Source organism: Artibeus jamaicensis, unplaced genomic scaffold (genome assembly GCF_021234435.1).
Source record: "Artibeus jamaicensis isolate MK-2021 breed Jamaican fruit bat unplaced genomic scaffold, CSHL_Jam_final contig_588, whole genome shotgun sequence".
In the NCBI taxonomy this organism is placed as follows: Eukaryota; Metazoa; Chordata; class Mammalia; order Chiroptera; family Phyllostomidae; genus Artibeus; species Artibeus jamaicensis.
In genome coordinates this window covers 2,697,744-2,714,180 of record NW_026521895.1, presented here as the reverse complement: position 1 = coordinate 2,714,180, position 16,437 = coordinate 2,697,744, and the positions used below count along the sequence as shown (strand labels likewise).

Below are 16,437 nucleotides of genomic sequence, written 5' to 3'. Positions count from 1 at the left end.
GAAAAACATTGGTGAATGGAAAACAAAATCCATGCCCTTGTGGATTACAAATTCTAAGGAGAGACAACAAACATAATACAAGACACAAGACTGAGGACACGGTTAAGTCAGACAGTGAATGAAAGCTATGCAAAAAACATAGTAGGTTAGGAATAGCAGGGCTGAGGGGGAAGTAAAGTTATGTTTTTAAATAAGTCAGTCAGGTTATGGTTCATTGAAAGAGTGACATCCGAACATAATTCCATACCAAGTGAGGGAATTAGACATGCAGACATCTGGAGAGAAAGTATTCTAGGCAGAGGAAATAGCTCAGGCAAAAAAGCCTTGAGGAATATGCCTAGTGAGTCCAAGCAGAGGCATGTGGACAGAGCCGTGGAGGGGTATCGTAGGAGATGGGCCAGGGTATAAGGATGGAAAGGGAGTAAACAAAAAAGGACCCTGTAGGTCCTAATATGGATGTGAATGAAGTAAGGTGCCAGTGGAGGACCTTGAGCAGAGAAATTATATATAAAGGATCACTGGTGTCTGTGCTAAGAAAAGACTGTACAGGGGGACAAAGGTAGAAATACGAAAATCCATTAGGAGCAATCTAGTAATTTAAGCAAGAAGTGATGGTGACTTAGGTCAAGATGGCTGCAATAGAGTGAAATCTGAATATATATACATATGTATTGTTTTTATTAGAAAAAAAAGTCAAAATCACAAAAAAGCTGAAAGAGTTGTAAAATCTCATATTCCCTTTACCTAGACTCCCATTTTCCTTACTGCTTTGTCATTTTTGAAGAACATATATATGATGACTAGCTGTTTCACAGAAGAGCCCTCAATTTGAGTTTGTGTAGTCCTCAGAATTTTTGGCAAGATAACTACATAAACAATGCTGTAAGCCTTCTTGATGCATAAAATCAAAAGCCAGGTTTGTCCATTGTCAAATATTTTTCCTTTTGTAATTACTAAGTAACATGTGTGGTGATACTTTAAGATGGCATAAATATCCTAGAACATATGATAACTTTCACCCAAGAATGCACTGAGAATTCCTAATTCCAAAAATGTCATTACCTTAAAATTACCTGTATTTATTAGTTAAATTCCACTGTAAAAAAAAAAGCTTTTCCTTCTCCTTTACTTACTTATTTTCAGTAATCTATGAAAATACGATTCCTTTTTACTAAAAAGTTATCCATTTTCTGTCATTACTAACTTAACCAGTGGAAGAGTCTTTTAGAAAGCAGGCCAGGGAAAGCGTCTTATTTTGTGGCATAAGATGTTCCAAGCTCATTTTCAGAATTTCCCTGCTCCAACCCCATAAGCCACTTCTCCGGATTCTGATTATGTTTTAAAACTGTCAAGTAGAATAACTACTGAATGTGAGAGACAAAAGGGTGACTTTACAAATTTTGGTTTGAACACCTACAAGAGCAGTTTTCATGGACTTAGATTAGCAAGACTGCAAGTAAAGCAGGTGAGTATATGTGGAGGAGGGAAGCCAAGCATTCGCTTCAGGAAGAGTTAATTTGAAACATTAAATAGATAGATATCCAAATAGAGATGTCAAACTGGCAGCGGGACATGAGTCGTGTCCAGAAGAGAAGTCTGGGCCAAAGATATAAATCTAGGAATGCCTGTTACTGATGATATGTAGACAGTATTTAAGCCATGAGATTGGATAAGATCACCAAGAAGGTGAGAATAAGAGCAGAAGATGAAGTATAGACAATTGGCTTTTTCTATGAGAAGACAAGGAACCAGTGAAGAAGACTGAAATTTCTAGAGAGAAGAAAGGGAAACCAAGGGATTTTTAAAGGACATTAAGGTCCTCAAAGGCAAGTGAGAAAAGAACAAGAATGATCAACTGAGTTAAATGCTGCTGACAGGTCGAATAAGACAACAGACAGCTACCCGCTGGCTTTAGTAGGGCTAAATACTAGAACGTAAGTTCCAAAACGGCAGGGGCTTTTATGTGTTTTCTTCAATAACATATCCCAGATGCTTGGAACAGATCATGGCCCAGAATAAACACTCAAGAAATTACAAATTGGGTGAATAAATGGAAGGTCACTGGTAACTTTCACAAAAATAATTTTGGTGCATTGGGGGAAAATCCTAGTTTAAGTGGATTTAGAAAATATGGCAGGAGGAATGAAAGACAGAGTGTCAGCTCTCCTGAGCGAATACAGTCAACAACGCTGTAATAACTACATATGGCACCAGGTGGGTACCTGAAACATTGGGAGGTACCACTTGGTCAAGTACATCATTGGCCCTGACTGGTATGGCTCAGCTGAATGGGTGTCATCTTGCAAAGTGAGGGGTCATGGGTTTGATTCCTGGTCAGGGCACATGCTTGGGCTGCAAGTTGGGTCAGTTGGGGTATGTACAAGAGGCAGCAGATCGATGTTTCTTTCCCTCTTTTACTCCCTCCCTTCCTTCTCTCTAAAAATAACTATTTTTAAAAATAAAGTACCACAATGCTGTACACCTGAAACTGATATAGAATAGTACTGAATGTAAACTATAACTGAAAAATAAAACAAGTGACAAATAATCCAGATAAAGAAAAAAGAATTCTCCTGAAAAAAACAAGTTTTGCAGAGAATAATCCAGTAGAGAAAGGGAGAAGTTGATGAAGGGGAGACATCCTAGAGCAACATCCTTGAGGAAGTACATGAGAGAATGAATGCTAATTGAAAGTATGCTTTCCTTGTTCTTTGACTATATTTCATTGATTTTGTTATTATAGTCCCAACTTTTCCCTCTTTGCCCCCTCCACCAAGCACTCCCTACTCCCTCAGGCAATCCCTATACCATTGTTCATGACCATGGATTATGTGTGTAAGTTCTTTGGCTATTCCATTCCCTATACTGTACTTTACATCCTCACTGCTATTCTGTAACTACCTATATGCAATTCTATAATCCCCTCACCTCCCTCACCTATTACCCCACAGCCTCCCCCACAAATTGACAACCATCAGAACATTGTTTTTCTTGTTTGCTTAGTTTGTTTTTTAGATTCAGTTGTTGATAGGTATGTATTTATTGCCATTTATTATTCATACTTTTAATCATCTTTTTCTTAAATAAATCCCTTTAGCATTTCATATAATAATGGTTTAGTAATGATGAACTCCTTTAGTTTTTTCTTGTCTGGGAAGTTCTTTATCTGCCCTTCAATTTTAAATGATAGCTTTGCTGGGTAGAGCAATCATATATACATACATACACATACAGGTTCCTGTTTTTCATGACTTTGAATATTTCCTGCCAATCCCTTCTGACCTGCAAAGTTTCTGTTGAGAAGTCAGCTCAGAGTCAGGTGAACTACCTTGTAGGCAACTAACTGCTTTCTACTTGCTGCTTTTAAGATTCTCTCTTTATCTTTAACCTTTGGCATTTTAATTATGATGGTTCTTGCAGTGGGCCTCTTTGCATCCATCTTGTTTGATACTCTCTATGCTTCCTGGATTTGCATGTCTATTTCCTTCAACGAATTATGGAAGTTTTTCTTTCATTATTTTTTCAAATAGATTTCCAATTTCTTGCTTTCTCTTCTTTTGCTGGCACCCTTATGATGCGAATGTTGGACTCCTGAAGTTGTCCCAGAGGCTGCTTATACTTTCCTCACATTTTTTAATTCTTTTTCCTTTGTGTTGTTCTGATTAGTTGTTTTTTGTTCTAAAACACTGATTTGGTTCTTGACTTCATCCACTTTACTCTTGTTTCCCTGTAAGTTGTTCTTTATTTCATTTAGTGTATCCTTTGTTTCTGATGTTTTCATGCTGTTGAAGTCCTCACTAAGCTCCTTTATAACCAGAGTTCTGAACTGTGCATCTGATAGATTCCTTATCTCCATTTTGTTTAGCTCTTTTTCTGGAGTTTTGATCTGTTTTTTCACTTGGGCCATGCTTCTCTGTCCCATTTTGGCAGCCTTCCTGTGTTTGTTTCTATGTATTAGGTAGAGCTGCTATGACACCCTGTCTTGGTAGTGTGGCCTAATGTAGCTGTGTCCTGTAGGGTCCACTGGCACTGCCTCTCCTATCACCCATGCTGGGTGTTCAAGGTGTGGACTGAGTACACCCTCCTCTTGTAATTGAGCCTTGATGGCTGCTGGCTGATCAATGGGAGGGATTTACCCAGGCCTGTCAGCTGCAAAGACTGGCTGTGACCACTGACCACTAACCTCTACCCTCTGTGGAAGCAGAATGATGGTGCTCCAATGTGGTTTATAGCTGTTCACTGGGCTTCCCAGGGGGGGTTGCAGGCCAAGGCCAGGCCCTACCTGTGTTTCCCCCAGGACCAATCTACCAAATTATAAAGTAATCTGAAATGGCTGCTACTTGTGCTGGGTTTGGAGATCCCAAGGAGAAGCCAAGCTATGAACCCAGGCTGGTTTCTTGTAGTGCTATGCCTGGGGACACTTAGCAAAAAACTGGGGGCTCGCTGAGGCCAGGTGTTGCTTACTTGAGAGGATTTAGGAAGTTGTGAAGCATGAGCCAAAACCAGCCTTTCAATGTCAAAAAGCCTCTGTTAACAGCTTGTGGGGACTGTGGAGCCTCACAGGCTCTCCAGGGCAGGGCAAACAGTGTCAGCCCGGTTGATGGAGTCTCAGATATGGCACCTGACTGCTGGTTCTGTGGGGGGAGGGTTCAGAGAAGGGACAAAGGCCGCTGTCCAATCTTCTGTCTGAGAGAAAGCTGTCCCCCAGCTTCTGCCTTGATACCAAACACTTCAGTTCCTCCCTATAGGCCACTGATGCCTTTCAAGCTGCAACTCCGGTGCTAGAGCTCTAAGGAAGTGAGTCTGAGTTAGTCTGTGTATGGGTTCTTTAAGAGGAGTTGCTTGGGACTCCAGAAGTTCCTTCCACCAATTCCATACCCGCTGGTTTTTGCAGGCAAAAGTTATGGGGATTTACCTTCCTGACACTGAAACCCTGGGCTGGGGAGCCTGGTGTGGGGCTGGGACTCTTCCCTCCCATTATATCCATCCCAAATCTTTATCCACCACATGTGGATATGGGACCAGCCTGCTCCATGTCTCTGTCCATCCTACCAGTCAGGACTGGTGTGGTTTCTTTAACTTTGTAGTTGTCAAATTTCTATTTCACTAGGTATCTGACGGTTCTCAGTAATGGCTATTCTATATTTTAGGTGTAATTTTCATGTCTAAAGTGTGGCTTTAATAGAAAATTGGATAATTCTTCCTGAGCAACAGAGGGAAAGTATATGTGTATAGATGCTAGAAGGTGAATCAATTTGGTAGGGGAGCCTATAAAAGATGTCATCAAAAAAAATAAGATGAAGAAAGAAGAAAGTATAATTACAGTTAATTAGAAAGTAAGAGAGTGAATGGATTAGGGAAAGTAGTATGTTGGCCAGTCACCATCAAGGACCTACTTGAGGTTCATGGTCAAGGAGTAATTAATATTATATAAATTTCTAGAAACTTTGCTATCCCAATGCTAGGAGAATGTCACACTCAATTCCTGCTTTTTAAGTATACTGGTATAGTATATAACCTTTTTGAAGCTTGTAAGTTTTACTAAGAAAATAATTTCAATTCTGTATGATGTAATCTTTGCACATTGTGGATGAATGTACAAATATCCACCAAATGTTTTCCAAATTCTTAAGTGCTATGCTGCTATTAGTCTCCTACTTAAAAAAAGACATCTAGATCACTTTTTATGTGTACAAAAGTGACATAATTATAACACAAGCAAAAACTTACAGATGAATTTCTAAAAAATTAGGGCAAAGTTTTTTAGTGTGGGTGAAGCTGATTCTTCACTTTGCTTAGTCTGACTACAAAATTGCTGGTTTTGCTAGGGTTAGTGCTAACTTATGGAGAATATACATTTAAATACCATTCACATTTATTATACAATTGTACATTTTTGTTTTTATTGCAACTGTGTGCTAGTGTTAATGACATACTAATGTGCATCTTACCTTTTCAAGAGGACTTGATTAAACATGTCTTTTAATTTCAAATTATTAGGTAGCTCAAGACTAAACCTCTTAAATGACCTGAACCATTTTTTCAAGAAAATTTTTTTTGCTTCTTTCTCTTCCCACTCTACCTTTCCACTTTACCTCCCACCCCACGATAGCAAATTATTATTGAATTAAAAGATTAGGAGAACCACAATAAAAATAAAAATTTCTTACTATAAATCTTAAACTTGTGGGTCTCAATTGAAGAATGAGAGGACTGTTAGTGTTCTCAGATAATTCTTATATCTGTTTATTTACATCATCGCTCCCTTTTATAAACTTACTAATGGCATTTTCTTTTTCTGTCTATAATCAGATGCATTCTATTTTTTAAAAATTCTCAAGATTTAGATCATCCATCTGTTGGCTAACACTTCACAATTTACTTAAAAAAAAAAAGACTAGAATGTAGAGGAAGACAGTGACTGAATAAAGTACATTTCTTCAAGAGTTCTTTTTTTTCCTGAAATTTTTACTTTATTGTTTAAAATGAAATCTAGGACCTAGATCAATGTTACAGGCTAAAATTAATTTATAAAATAGCTTGCCTCTTTTAAAAAGTAATGAAATGGGTAGCGGTAATGGTATATGTGTTTGTTTAAATCAACTGTAAAGAAAATAAAGACATTCTGAAAATAATTAAATAAATTTACCTTTTTCTGGATGTTTAGAAATTATAGCATTAGCCAACACTGTCCCTAATAGCTTTGAAACTGAAATCCGCACATCATAATTGGAACCTTCAAAGGACTTAAAACATAGTGTGGCCACACTGTCCAGGTCTGTACTCCACATGAAGCTGGCCTCACTCTGAAGTTCAAGGAGACACTGGTCAAGTGGAAAAACAAATTAATGAAAAACAAAACATAAATGTCAGGTTCAGATCTATGTGAGTTGTAGAAACTATCAAGATCTAACAAAAATAATACACAAATTCAAAGTTTCTAAATGATGATTAGAGACAACAAATGAATACTTATTCAAAGTCCTAAGAGCAATGTGTTAACCTAGTGTGAGAAGAGGCTATAAAAAATGTCTTTAGAAACAGACTGAAAGCTATAAGCAATTGTGAGAATACTTCCAACACAAGCAACTTTACTACACTATCTAAGCAACTATGTTAATAAGGCATGACAAAAACAAAAATAAATCACTTTTGAACAACATAAACCTTACATGTAAATTGTAAATGACAGAATTATAACAGAGGAAACTTAATAGAAGGAATACTGAGTCTGATAATTTGAACTCACTACCTTCAATAATGTGCTGTTAACTACTTGATGAACCTTGGGAAATTTGTGCAACTCTCTGAATCTCAATTTCCTCTTGTGAAAGAGAGATAGCTGATTACCAAAGTTGCAGCCTAAGAAGATGGGGATGTTACTAGTGTTTTCCCAGGAATAAACTGATTTAACTTTCTTTATAGAAATTTTTAGAAATTGTGCTTATTAGACCATTTCACCTTTGCAGCAGCACAACGAACAGCCATGGACCTGTCTGTCAAGCAGGATCTGGCAGCTTTATAAACATCCCTGTGGCAAGGCGCGGCGGCAGCTCCCAGTCCTTTCAATATATTTTGCAGGCTCAGCATAATCTCATAGCGACCCTGAGACTACCAAAGAGAAAAGAAAAATGTAAATAGGAAAATAAAGTACTGTGAAGAATAGCATTACACATCAAAATTTACCTCATAAATGAGAGAAATACTCAAGATTTTTGTGCCTACTAACAAACCTATTCTGATATCAAGAAACATTGATAGTTGCTATTTTATAAAGTATCTGAAAACTGTTACATGTACATATTACATTTCAACACAATACAAATTTCACAGTGTTGATGTGAAGATTAAATAAAATTATATGGAAAAATGTGTAGCACAATCCAAGTGTGTTGTTAAATAGCCAATCCGTGGTTGCTAAAAATGAGGTTAATATGGTAAGAATGCAGGGTCTGACACCTATTAGCTATGTGACCTTGAACAAATCTATTTCTTTATCTGTTAAATGAAGGTAATAGTACCCACCTCTCAGCTTGTTTTGAGGCTCAAAAGAGTTACTGCAAGTAAAGTGTTTAGCATAGAGCCTGAAATGCAGTAGACATTTTATCACTTATTGGTCGAAGTAGTTAAACTCAGAGGTTAAAAGTCTGGGCGTTAGATTTAAAAAGACCTGGGTTTGAGTCTTGGCTCTGACCCTTACATCTGTGACTTTAAGATGTTCTTACTTATTTCTTTATTTATAAAATGAGGTTAGGGTGAACCGCATAGACCCAATGTGAGGAAAATAAGCCCCTGTGGGGAAGACATTCACCAGAGCCTGCCACATAATAAATACTCAAGACGTAGTATCTGCTTGGATTACTGATGTTCTACTAAATGCCCCAAATGATTTCAACATCCCAGGAAGTTAAGGCCACTGAAAATAAGTAAAGTTGGAAGAAGACAAAAGTCAATATTAAGTATCATTTTCATAGTAATGTTATTAATTTATCTTTGTTCAAAAGGGCACGATAGTGACTAATTATAGGTGGACATAACAAAATGGGTCCTGAAGGGAAATCTCTGAACTTTCTTTTACCTCAATTTCAAATGCTATCTATCACTGGTGGGTATGTATCAAAGGTGGGAATCCCTTTTGATATCTCTGAAATTTGCTACATGATCAACTTAATCATAAAGGTAAAAAAAGTGAAGAAATAATATACTTTTCAATAAGTTAACATTTCTAAGACCTACAGAGTCTGTTAACCACAGGGCCTAAAAAGTGTAAAGAGGAAAAAAAGTTTAAAGTGGCCATACTTCAGTAAATAAAAGTTGTTAGAGACAGCTCCTCTTAACTAAAACCAGGTTTACAGACGTTAATGATCCCTTCCAAATCCCCTTCTTCAACCCTTCAGGAAACTACTGCTATGAAAGGATCTGCAGAGCAGATTCTCTCACCAGTCTTACATTATGGATGTCCCTTCTCCCGGAAGTTCTTAAATCAGCTACTTAAAATTGAACACGTTTTACATTTTAATCTTCCCATGTTTTATCTTGGTACATTTAAAAAGTGTATATGTAATTAGCCAGCATTTTTATAAATTATTTCAGAGTTATTGTCTAGATCAGGGGTCCCCAACCCCCAGGCCATGGACCAGTCCTGCCTGTTAGGAACCAGGCAGCAAGCAAAGGTCACCTGAGTTCCAGGTCGTGGCATAGGGCCACCCCCACCCACCCTGTGCCCAGTCTACCAGTCCCTGCTGACAAAAAGGCTGGGGACTGCTCTTCTAGGCTGTTTTTCTAAGTGAGGTAACAAAAGAAACTGGAGTAATGTTTTATCTTTAAAGGCACTTAATATTCTTGAATATGAAGAATCAGAGATTTAAAATGTTTGATATATTACCAACAACACAAACAATAACAAGTGCTGGAGAGGTTGTAAAGAAAAGGGAACCCTCATTCACTGCTGGTGGGAATGCAGACTGGCATAGCCACTATAAAAAACAGTCTGGCAGTTCCTCAAAAAATTAAATAGTTACCATATGACCCAGGAATCTCTCTCACGGTATCTATGTGAAAAACTCAAAAACATGCTTTGCTAAGATATATGCACCCAAATGTTCACTGCAGCATTATTCACAGTGGCCAACACATGGAGACAACCAAAGTGTCCTTTGATAGAGGAATGAATAAAGAATATGTGGTGCATCTAGACAATGGAATACTCGGCCATAAGAAAAGGTGAAACACTGCCATTTGTGACACGGATGGACCTTAAAAATATAATTCTGAGTGAAATAAGTCATTCAGAAAAACTGAACAACCATATGATTTCACTCATATGTGGGATATAAAACTGAAACTCATGGGCACAGACAGCAGTGTGGTGGTAACAAGAGGAAAGAGGGTGGAGGGGGGGGCTAATACATGGTGACAGAAGACTGCTGGACTTTGGGTGGTGGGTATACAGTGCAATCACAGGTCTTATATCAGAGAAATGCACACTTGAAACTTATATGATCTGATTAACCAATGTCGTCACAATAAAAATTTTGTTTTTAATTTTAGTACATAAACATACAAATTCTTTCATTTCAGAGTGTTTGGCAAAGCTATAGTTGGCAAGAGATTATGGTGCCATGGAAATCAAACCAAGAGACAGCTACAAAACAAAGGCTGGCCCACAGTGGTAAACGATGCCAACAAGCCAATGGGACTGAGATGGGAAGTACACACTCCCTGGTATTTAAAAGGCCATGCAGACAGACTCTGGTCATACTTACACCCTCCATGCTCTTCCCACCCTGATTATATTCCTCACCCCTCCTGACAATGATATACTACTAGTCAGTTATACAGTAATTGCCAACTATGTATCTGGGTCCCTGATGACGAGCACTTGCTCTGGCACAAGTAGTATCAGATGGAAAAGTGACAGGAGCAGAGGGAACAGAGATGGGTCTACCAAAGAAATATTTTAGTTTTTTGTCCATTTGGATTCATCTGAATATATGAAATTTTATTACAGCATTACTGCTTTTCTAATAAAGCAATATATGAAGTGCATATATATCACCTAGAAATATGTCACTTATGGATATATTTCTATATATACATATATATGTTTGTCAGAGGTAAAGTTCTTTTACTGACTCAAGAAACTGTAAAACCTATAGAATTCTATCTTTTTATTTTTTGGTCAAACTTGTAGTTACTTACCTCTGCACTCTTCATAGCCTTAAGAATATTCCCCACGGTATCAGTAAAGGTGTTACCCAGTATTCTACCCAACTTCTTGTATAAGGAACCCAAACACACCACAGCAGCACTGAAACAACATTTAAATTAGAAATTAGTCATGAATTAAAATAACAGAACAACAACAAAAAAACTTAGAAATGTACAGAGCACTATTCAATCTTACTTTTAAAGGATAAAATTTCCTGGAATCTATTCCATTGTTAAATTATAAGGCACAACACCAGGTGATTATCAAATAATTATACTTTCAATAACAACAATTTTAAAAAGATGTATCTTCAATTAACTTAAATCTCAGTGCAAGGATTCCATTCCCTCAAATTTTTATATATTAGATAACTAAAGATTTTCCTAAAGGTAAAACAAATACAAGAAATAATGTTCTCATATCTGAAAAGTTTATCAGAAAATACACTTACAAGATTTAACACTGTCAGAAATTTAACATTATCAGAAAATATATTGTAATAAAAATTGAACCAACAAAAACTTCCATGAAATTACTATTGTTTAATTATACATGCTTACCAACTGCCCTAAAAAACACAGGTGATAAAGTGAACTGAATCCTATGCAGAAAGAAATTAAGCTGTTTTTTTTTAGGATCTTAGAAGAGTATTTTTCTATGACATTTACTGTTAATTTTCACTATTAAAAACTAATAAATAATAAAAGAAGACCAAAAATGTGAAGAATTTAAAATATCTTTTTCTTAAACACTCAACTGCTAAAATTTTAGTGAAAATTTTAGAAAATTTCCTTTCTAAATCTGGATTTCAAATATGTCTAAAATATTTCATAAATATTTTAAAAGAACTCTTTCTCAAGCAATAGGAACATGTTACATTTATTTTAAATGTCAGACTTAAAGCTGAGTAAAACAATTCCTATTCAGTTGATAAAAACGATACCACAAGGAAGTACCACTTTGTTTTATGTTCGGTTTTAGCGTTTAACTTACAGCTTAGTGGGAAGGTAACTTGGAGAATCATCTTTGCTACGGATAAGATCATTACATTTATCGATTGTCTCATAGACAGAGAATGTGTCTCCAATGCTATAGAGAATGCTCAGATTCTGAGCAAGGAGTTTGCGGGTCGGAGGCCCCGGGGAGCTGTTCAACAGAGACAGGAGCTGTTCAACAAGAGTCTTCTGTTTCTCCCTCACATCACTCTAGAAAGGAAGGTAACAAAAAGACAGTTCAAAGTCAACCTAATCACATGTAATCCTCTCCTTTTTTCATATTTTAAAGAACTAACTAAAAGGCTCTAGGAAAGTATAAAAGGATTTTGATTAAAAATTACAAATAAATTGGTAGCATGGTCAGGACGCCACACTAATGGTAGCTTGTTGCCTGCTGCTATCTCCATAAACCAAATTCTGGACCACAATTTACTAGAGACCATGTGAACAGAGACAAGGATTCTGTTTCTTCTCTATCTTTTTTCTTATGTTTGCAAAGTAGACCAAATCTGTATTTCAACAAGAGCTTCTTTTTTTTTTTTTTAGAGTTGAAAAGCTAAACTTTGTTTTAATTAAAAAAAATAACAACCCACACACACACAGAGAAAATAAAGCCCACCCGCCGTTAATCCCACCTCTTAAATATAAATACAAAGTAAGAACTGAAAGTCCCCCCACCCAGAGTAACCACTGAAACCTTGGGCATTTCCTCCTGCACGTTTTCAATACATGCTTTTTTCCTTTACCAAAAAACGCTACCCCAAAATGGCACCATGGTCTCAAGCTTGTGTTGTATCTACAGAGTTGGCCTCAGATGCCCTCCTTGCCCGGAGCACACGTGCAGACCCCACTGCCGTGAGGCAAGAACAGAGTTCTGGTCGAAGCCATTTCTTACGCGTCCCTCTGCTAGACATGGTTCCCCACCCCACATATACCAAATATTTGTTGCCACAAACCATGTTCTAATGAACATACCTGCCTGTGCTACCACTTTTCTTAGATTTATGAGTGTTGGCACTGGAATGAGATGGTTCATTCAAAGACGTAGAATTTCTTAGTTCTAATAAGCACCCCACAGTGGTCCCCACATCTACCTTCACCATCATGGGATGTGACCCATCTCTTACTGTTTTTCCAACTGTAAGGACAAAAGGTGGTTTCTTGGTTCCATATCTGGTTGCGTGTATTCCATCACGAGTGACATCAGGCTTTGGTTTCTCTGTCTCTCCATTAACCATTTGTATTTTTTTTTTAATTAAATAAATTTATTTATTTTTTTTGAATTGTTTATGCTGTTACAGTTGTTCTATTCCCCCCTTCATTCCCCTCCACCCTGCCCCCCAACCCCCCATTACCCCCCCTTTAGCTTATGTCCATGTGTCTCAAGTCCTTTAGGTTCTATATTTCCCATACTATTCTTGCCCCCCCATCTATTTTCTATCTACTGTCTATGCTACTTGTTTTCTGTACCTTCTCTCCCCGTCTTCTCCTCCCACTCCCCTGTTGCTAACCCTACTTGAGATCTTCATTTCTATGTTTCCACTCCTGATCTAGCTGTCCTTTTAGTTTGCTTTCGTTTTAGGTGTGGTTGTTAATAACTGTGAGCTTGTTGTCCTTTCACTGTTCATGTTTCTTTAACTTCTTTTTCTTAGATAAGTCCCTTTAACATTTCATATAATAAGGGCTTGGTGATGATGAACTCCTTGAATTTGGTCTTATCTGAGAAGCACCTTATCTGTCCTTCCGTTCTAAATGAAAGTTTTGCTGGGTAGAGCAATCTTGGTTGTAGGTCTTTAGTTTTCATGACTTGGAATATTTCTTTCCAGCCCCTTCTTGCCTGTAAGGTCTCTTTTGAGAAATCTGCTGACAGCCTGATGGGGACTCCTTTGTAGGTGATTGTCCCCTTAGCTCTTGCTGCTTCCAGGATTCTCTCCTTCGTTTTAATTTTGGCTAATGTAATTATGATATGCCTTGGTGTGTTCCTTCTTGAGTCCAACTTTTTTGGTACTCTCTGGGCTTCTTGGATTTCTTGGAAGTCTGTTTCCTTTGCCAGATTGGGGAAATTTTCTTTTATTATTTGTTCAAATAGTTTTTCCACTGGTGGTTGTGTCTTTCCCCCTTCTGGTACCCCTATAATTCGGATATTGGAGCGTTTATAGATGTCCTGGAAGTTCCTAAGCTTCTCCTCATTTTTCTGAATTCTTATTTCTTCATTCCTTTCTGATTGATCATTTTTTTCTTCCTTCTGGTTCACTCCATTGAGTTGAGTCCCAGTTTTTTTTTCATCTCTATGGGTTTCCTGTGGAATTCCATTCATTTCCCTTAATTTAGCCTTCATATGTTTCTCTAATTTGTGGCTATAGTCCACCAGATCTGTGAGGAAGCTGACGACCAGTGTTTTAAACTGTGCGTCTGAGAGATTTGCTATTTCTTCGTCACTTAGATTTATCTCCGGGACTTTGAGGTCCCCCTGCGACATTTTTGGTCTGTTCTGGCCCTTTAAGTGAGAGAAGCGGCGCCTTGGAGTCCCAGGTCGCTGGGTTGTGACGCTGTATGTGGGGGGCGTGGTCAGAGCGCGGGAAAATGGCGCTGCCGCGCCGGTCCCCCGCTCACTCCCTCACCCGCGCGTAACCGGGCACCCACAGTCAACTCGCTGCCACCGCCTCCCCACTGACTCCTCCGTAGTCGCTCACCCGGTGGGCTGCTCACTAGGTCCAATCCTGGGTTTGGAACCCGTGCGACTGGATTCGCGCGACTGGATTCCGCGCCCGCACCCGGATCGATCGAGTTCTCCTTTGTAACTCCTCACCCGCCGCCGGTTTTGCCCCTTACCGGTCGGGCCGAAGAATTTGTTGTTTGCGGACTTCCGAAAAGTTCAGTTTTCCGTGTTCTGGTTGTGTTTTCTGATGCTAATATTTAGTTGTCCTTAAACTTGGTTGTGAGAGGAGGCAGGCACATCCACCTTAATCCTCCATCTTGGCGGAAGTCAACAAGAGCTTCTTAATTATTAAGTATCCACCCCAAGTAGCAACCTATAACCCATCATGAGAGCTGACCTTGCAATAGTTATTTGTTTGCATAGATCTTTTTCTAAGTTCAGTGCATTTTTTGGCAAGCTTATGCATATAAATGCCAATAATGTCACTCCATTTTACTTATCTGCTCTCTGAAAAAGAAATACAGAGTATCATTACCTTGGTAATGGTATTTAGTAGGTGCTCACCAAGACTTAAACTTCCACATTGAAGTATCTATTAACTTAGTGTTATGATTTTTGTCTTTTGTTAAAATTATAAACACCTCCATAAGTAGTGTCTTTGCACCACTTTTGCATTACAAATGGTATTGTTATTTTGTAGGAGAATATTCTCATTTTTAAATGCTCGTGAAAGTATTTAGAAGTACCACTGCACAGGGCTCAGCAAATCAACACGTGAATCAAATACAGCAAAATATTAACTGCTGAATGTAGATGAAGGATATAAGTGATGTTTTCTTTTTTCCACCCATTTCTTTAGCTTTTTTTTTTTTTTTTTAAGATTTTTTATTTATTTATCTTTAGAGGGGAAGGGAAGGAGAGAGGAGAGAAATATGTATGCTTTTTGGTTTATCATGTACAGAGGCTCTAGCTTTAAAAGTGAGTATATTTACTCAAAGACTCTCCCATTAAGAAGAGTCCACACCTTTCTTTGAGGTGAAACTCCTACGACATTATTTAGCACTATACTGCTGGGCGTCATGCATATGAAGATACATAAGGTGCAGAACGTAATGAAAATAAAATCTATTACAATGTAATTTGTAGTTATGTTTCTGATATATTTTTGAACAATATAAAATGTTCTGCTTTTTTCAACAGAACAAACTTCCTGCTTTTTTCAACAGAACAAACTTCCTGTAATACTGCATTATAAAGTCTTACTAAGATCTAGCATTTGAAAGTGAATTTAGGTTATTCTGGAAAGAAGCAGACCTAAACATTATTTGGCCCTTAAAGAAAACAAACAAACAAATAAGAGTATTTTTGTAATTTTACCTACCCTGTTGGTTGCTGGCAATAGTTTCTCCAAATATCTCAACCAAGCAAAAATAAACTCTGCCTTCTGAACTTCACCTAGTTGACGGTATGCTTCTTCATTCAGCAGTAAGCTATGAGCTAATTCCATTCCTTGCAGAAAATTCTAACTGGTCACAATTGTTCTCATTAAACATCAGTCAATACACCTAAGGAAAAAAAAACCCATAATAGAGGAAAATAACATTTGAAAACGATAGTGCAAAGGGAGGCAACCACAGAAACCCTCCACAGAAGAGCACAGCGCATAACTAAACGGAGTCATCTTTCATAACAGCTCTAGGGTTAAACATGGTAAATCCCAAAACTAAACTCTAATTTACTAGTACAGTGATACGAAACACATCTTCCCATTCTGTATTCCTTATTTAGAGAGCAGACAGGCAAAATAGAGTAGCATTATTGACATTCATATGCAAGAACTTACTAAACAGAGACATTCCATTAAAATTCTGAAAAATGTTATGGTTAGACTATTCGAGCATTAGATTTTCCAGTTTTCACTGTAGTATAAAAATGGGTCATGGATGCATAATTAACAAATGACCAAATATGTAGACCTCCTACTTAAATTCTATAGTAAAGCTTGACATCTCCCTGGGGTATTGCCTACGTACATATTCTGTCATTTACCTGGAGATCCAGATTGGAAGCAG

At 37.7% G+C, this 16,437-nt stretch overlaps 1 protein-coding gene across 8 annotated transcripts in view; it reads right to left on the bottom strand.

Annotated features, from left to right (window-relative positions):
- The window catches only part of HEATR5A (HEAT repeat containing 5A), a 103,885-nt gene that overhangs the window by 72,804 nt on the left and 14,644 nt on the right, over positions 1–16,437 (bottom strand). For all 8 annotated transcript variants that reach the window (XM_053670514.1, XM_053670507.1, XM_053670512.1 and 5 more), the window contains exons 2-6: positions 15,747–15,930; positions 11,705–11,916; positions 10,702–10,810; positions 7,462–7,611; positions 6,650–6,824 (exon numbers count right to left, since the gene is read on the bottom strand). In XM_053670514.1, the coding sequence (XP_053526489.1) occupies positions 6,650–6,824; positions 7,462–7,611; positions 10,702–10,810; positions 11,705–11,916; positions 15,747–15,872 (772 nt within the window). In that variant the 5' untranslated portion in view covers positions 15,873–15,930. The remainder of the gene's footprint in view (positions 1–6,649; positions 6,825–7,461; positions 7,612–10,701; positions 10,811–11,704; positions 11,917–15,746; positions 15,931–16,437) is intronic.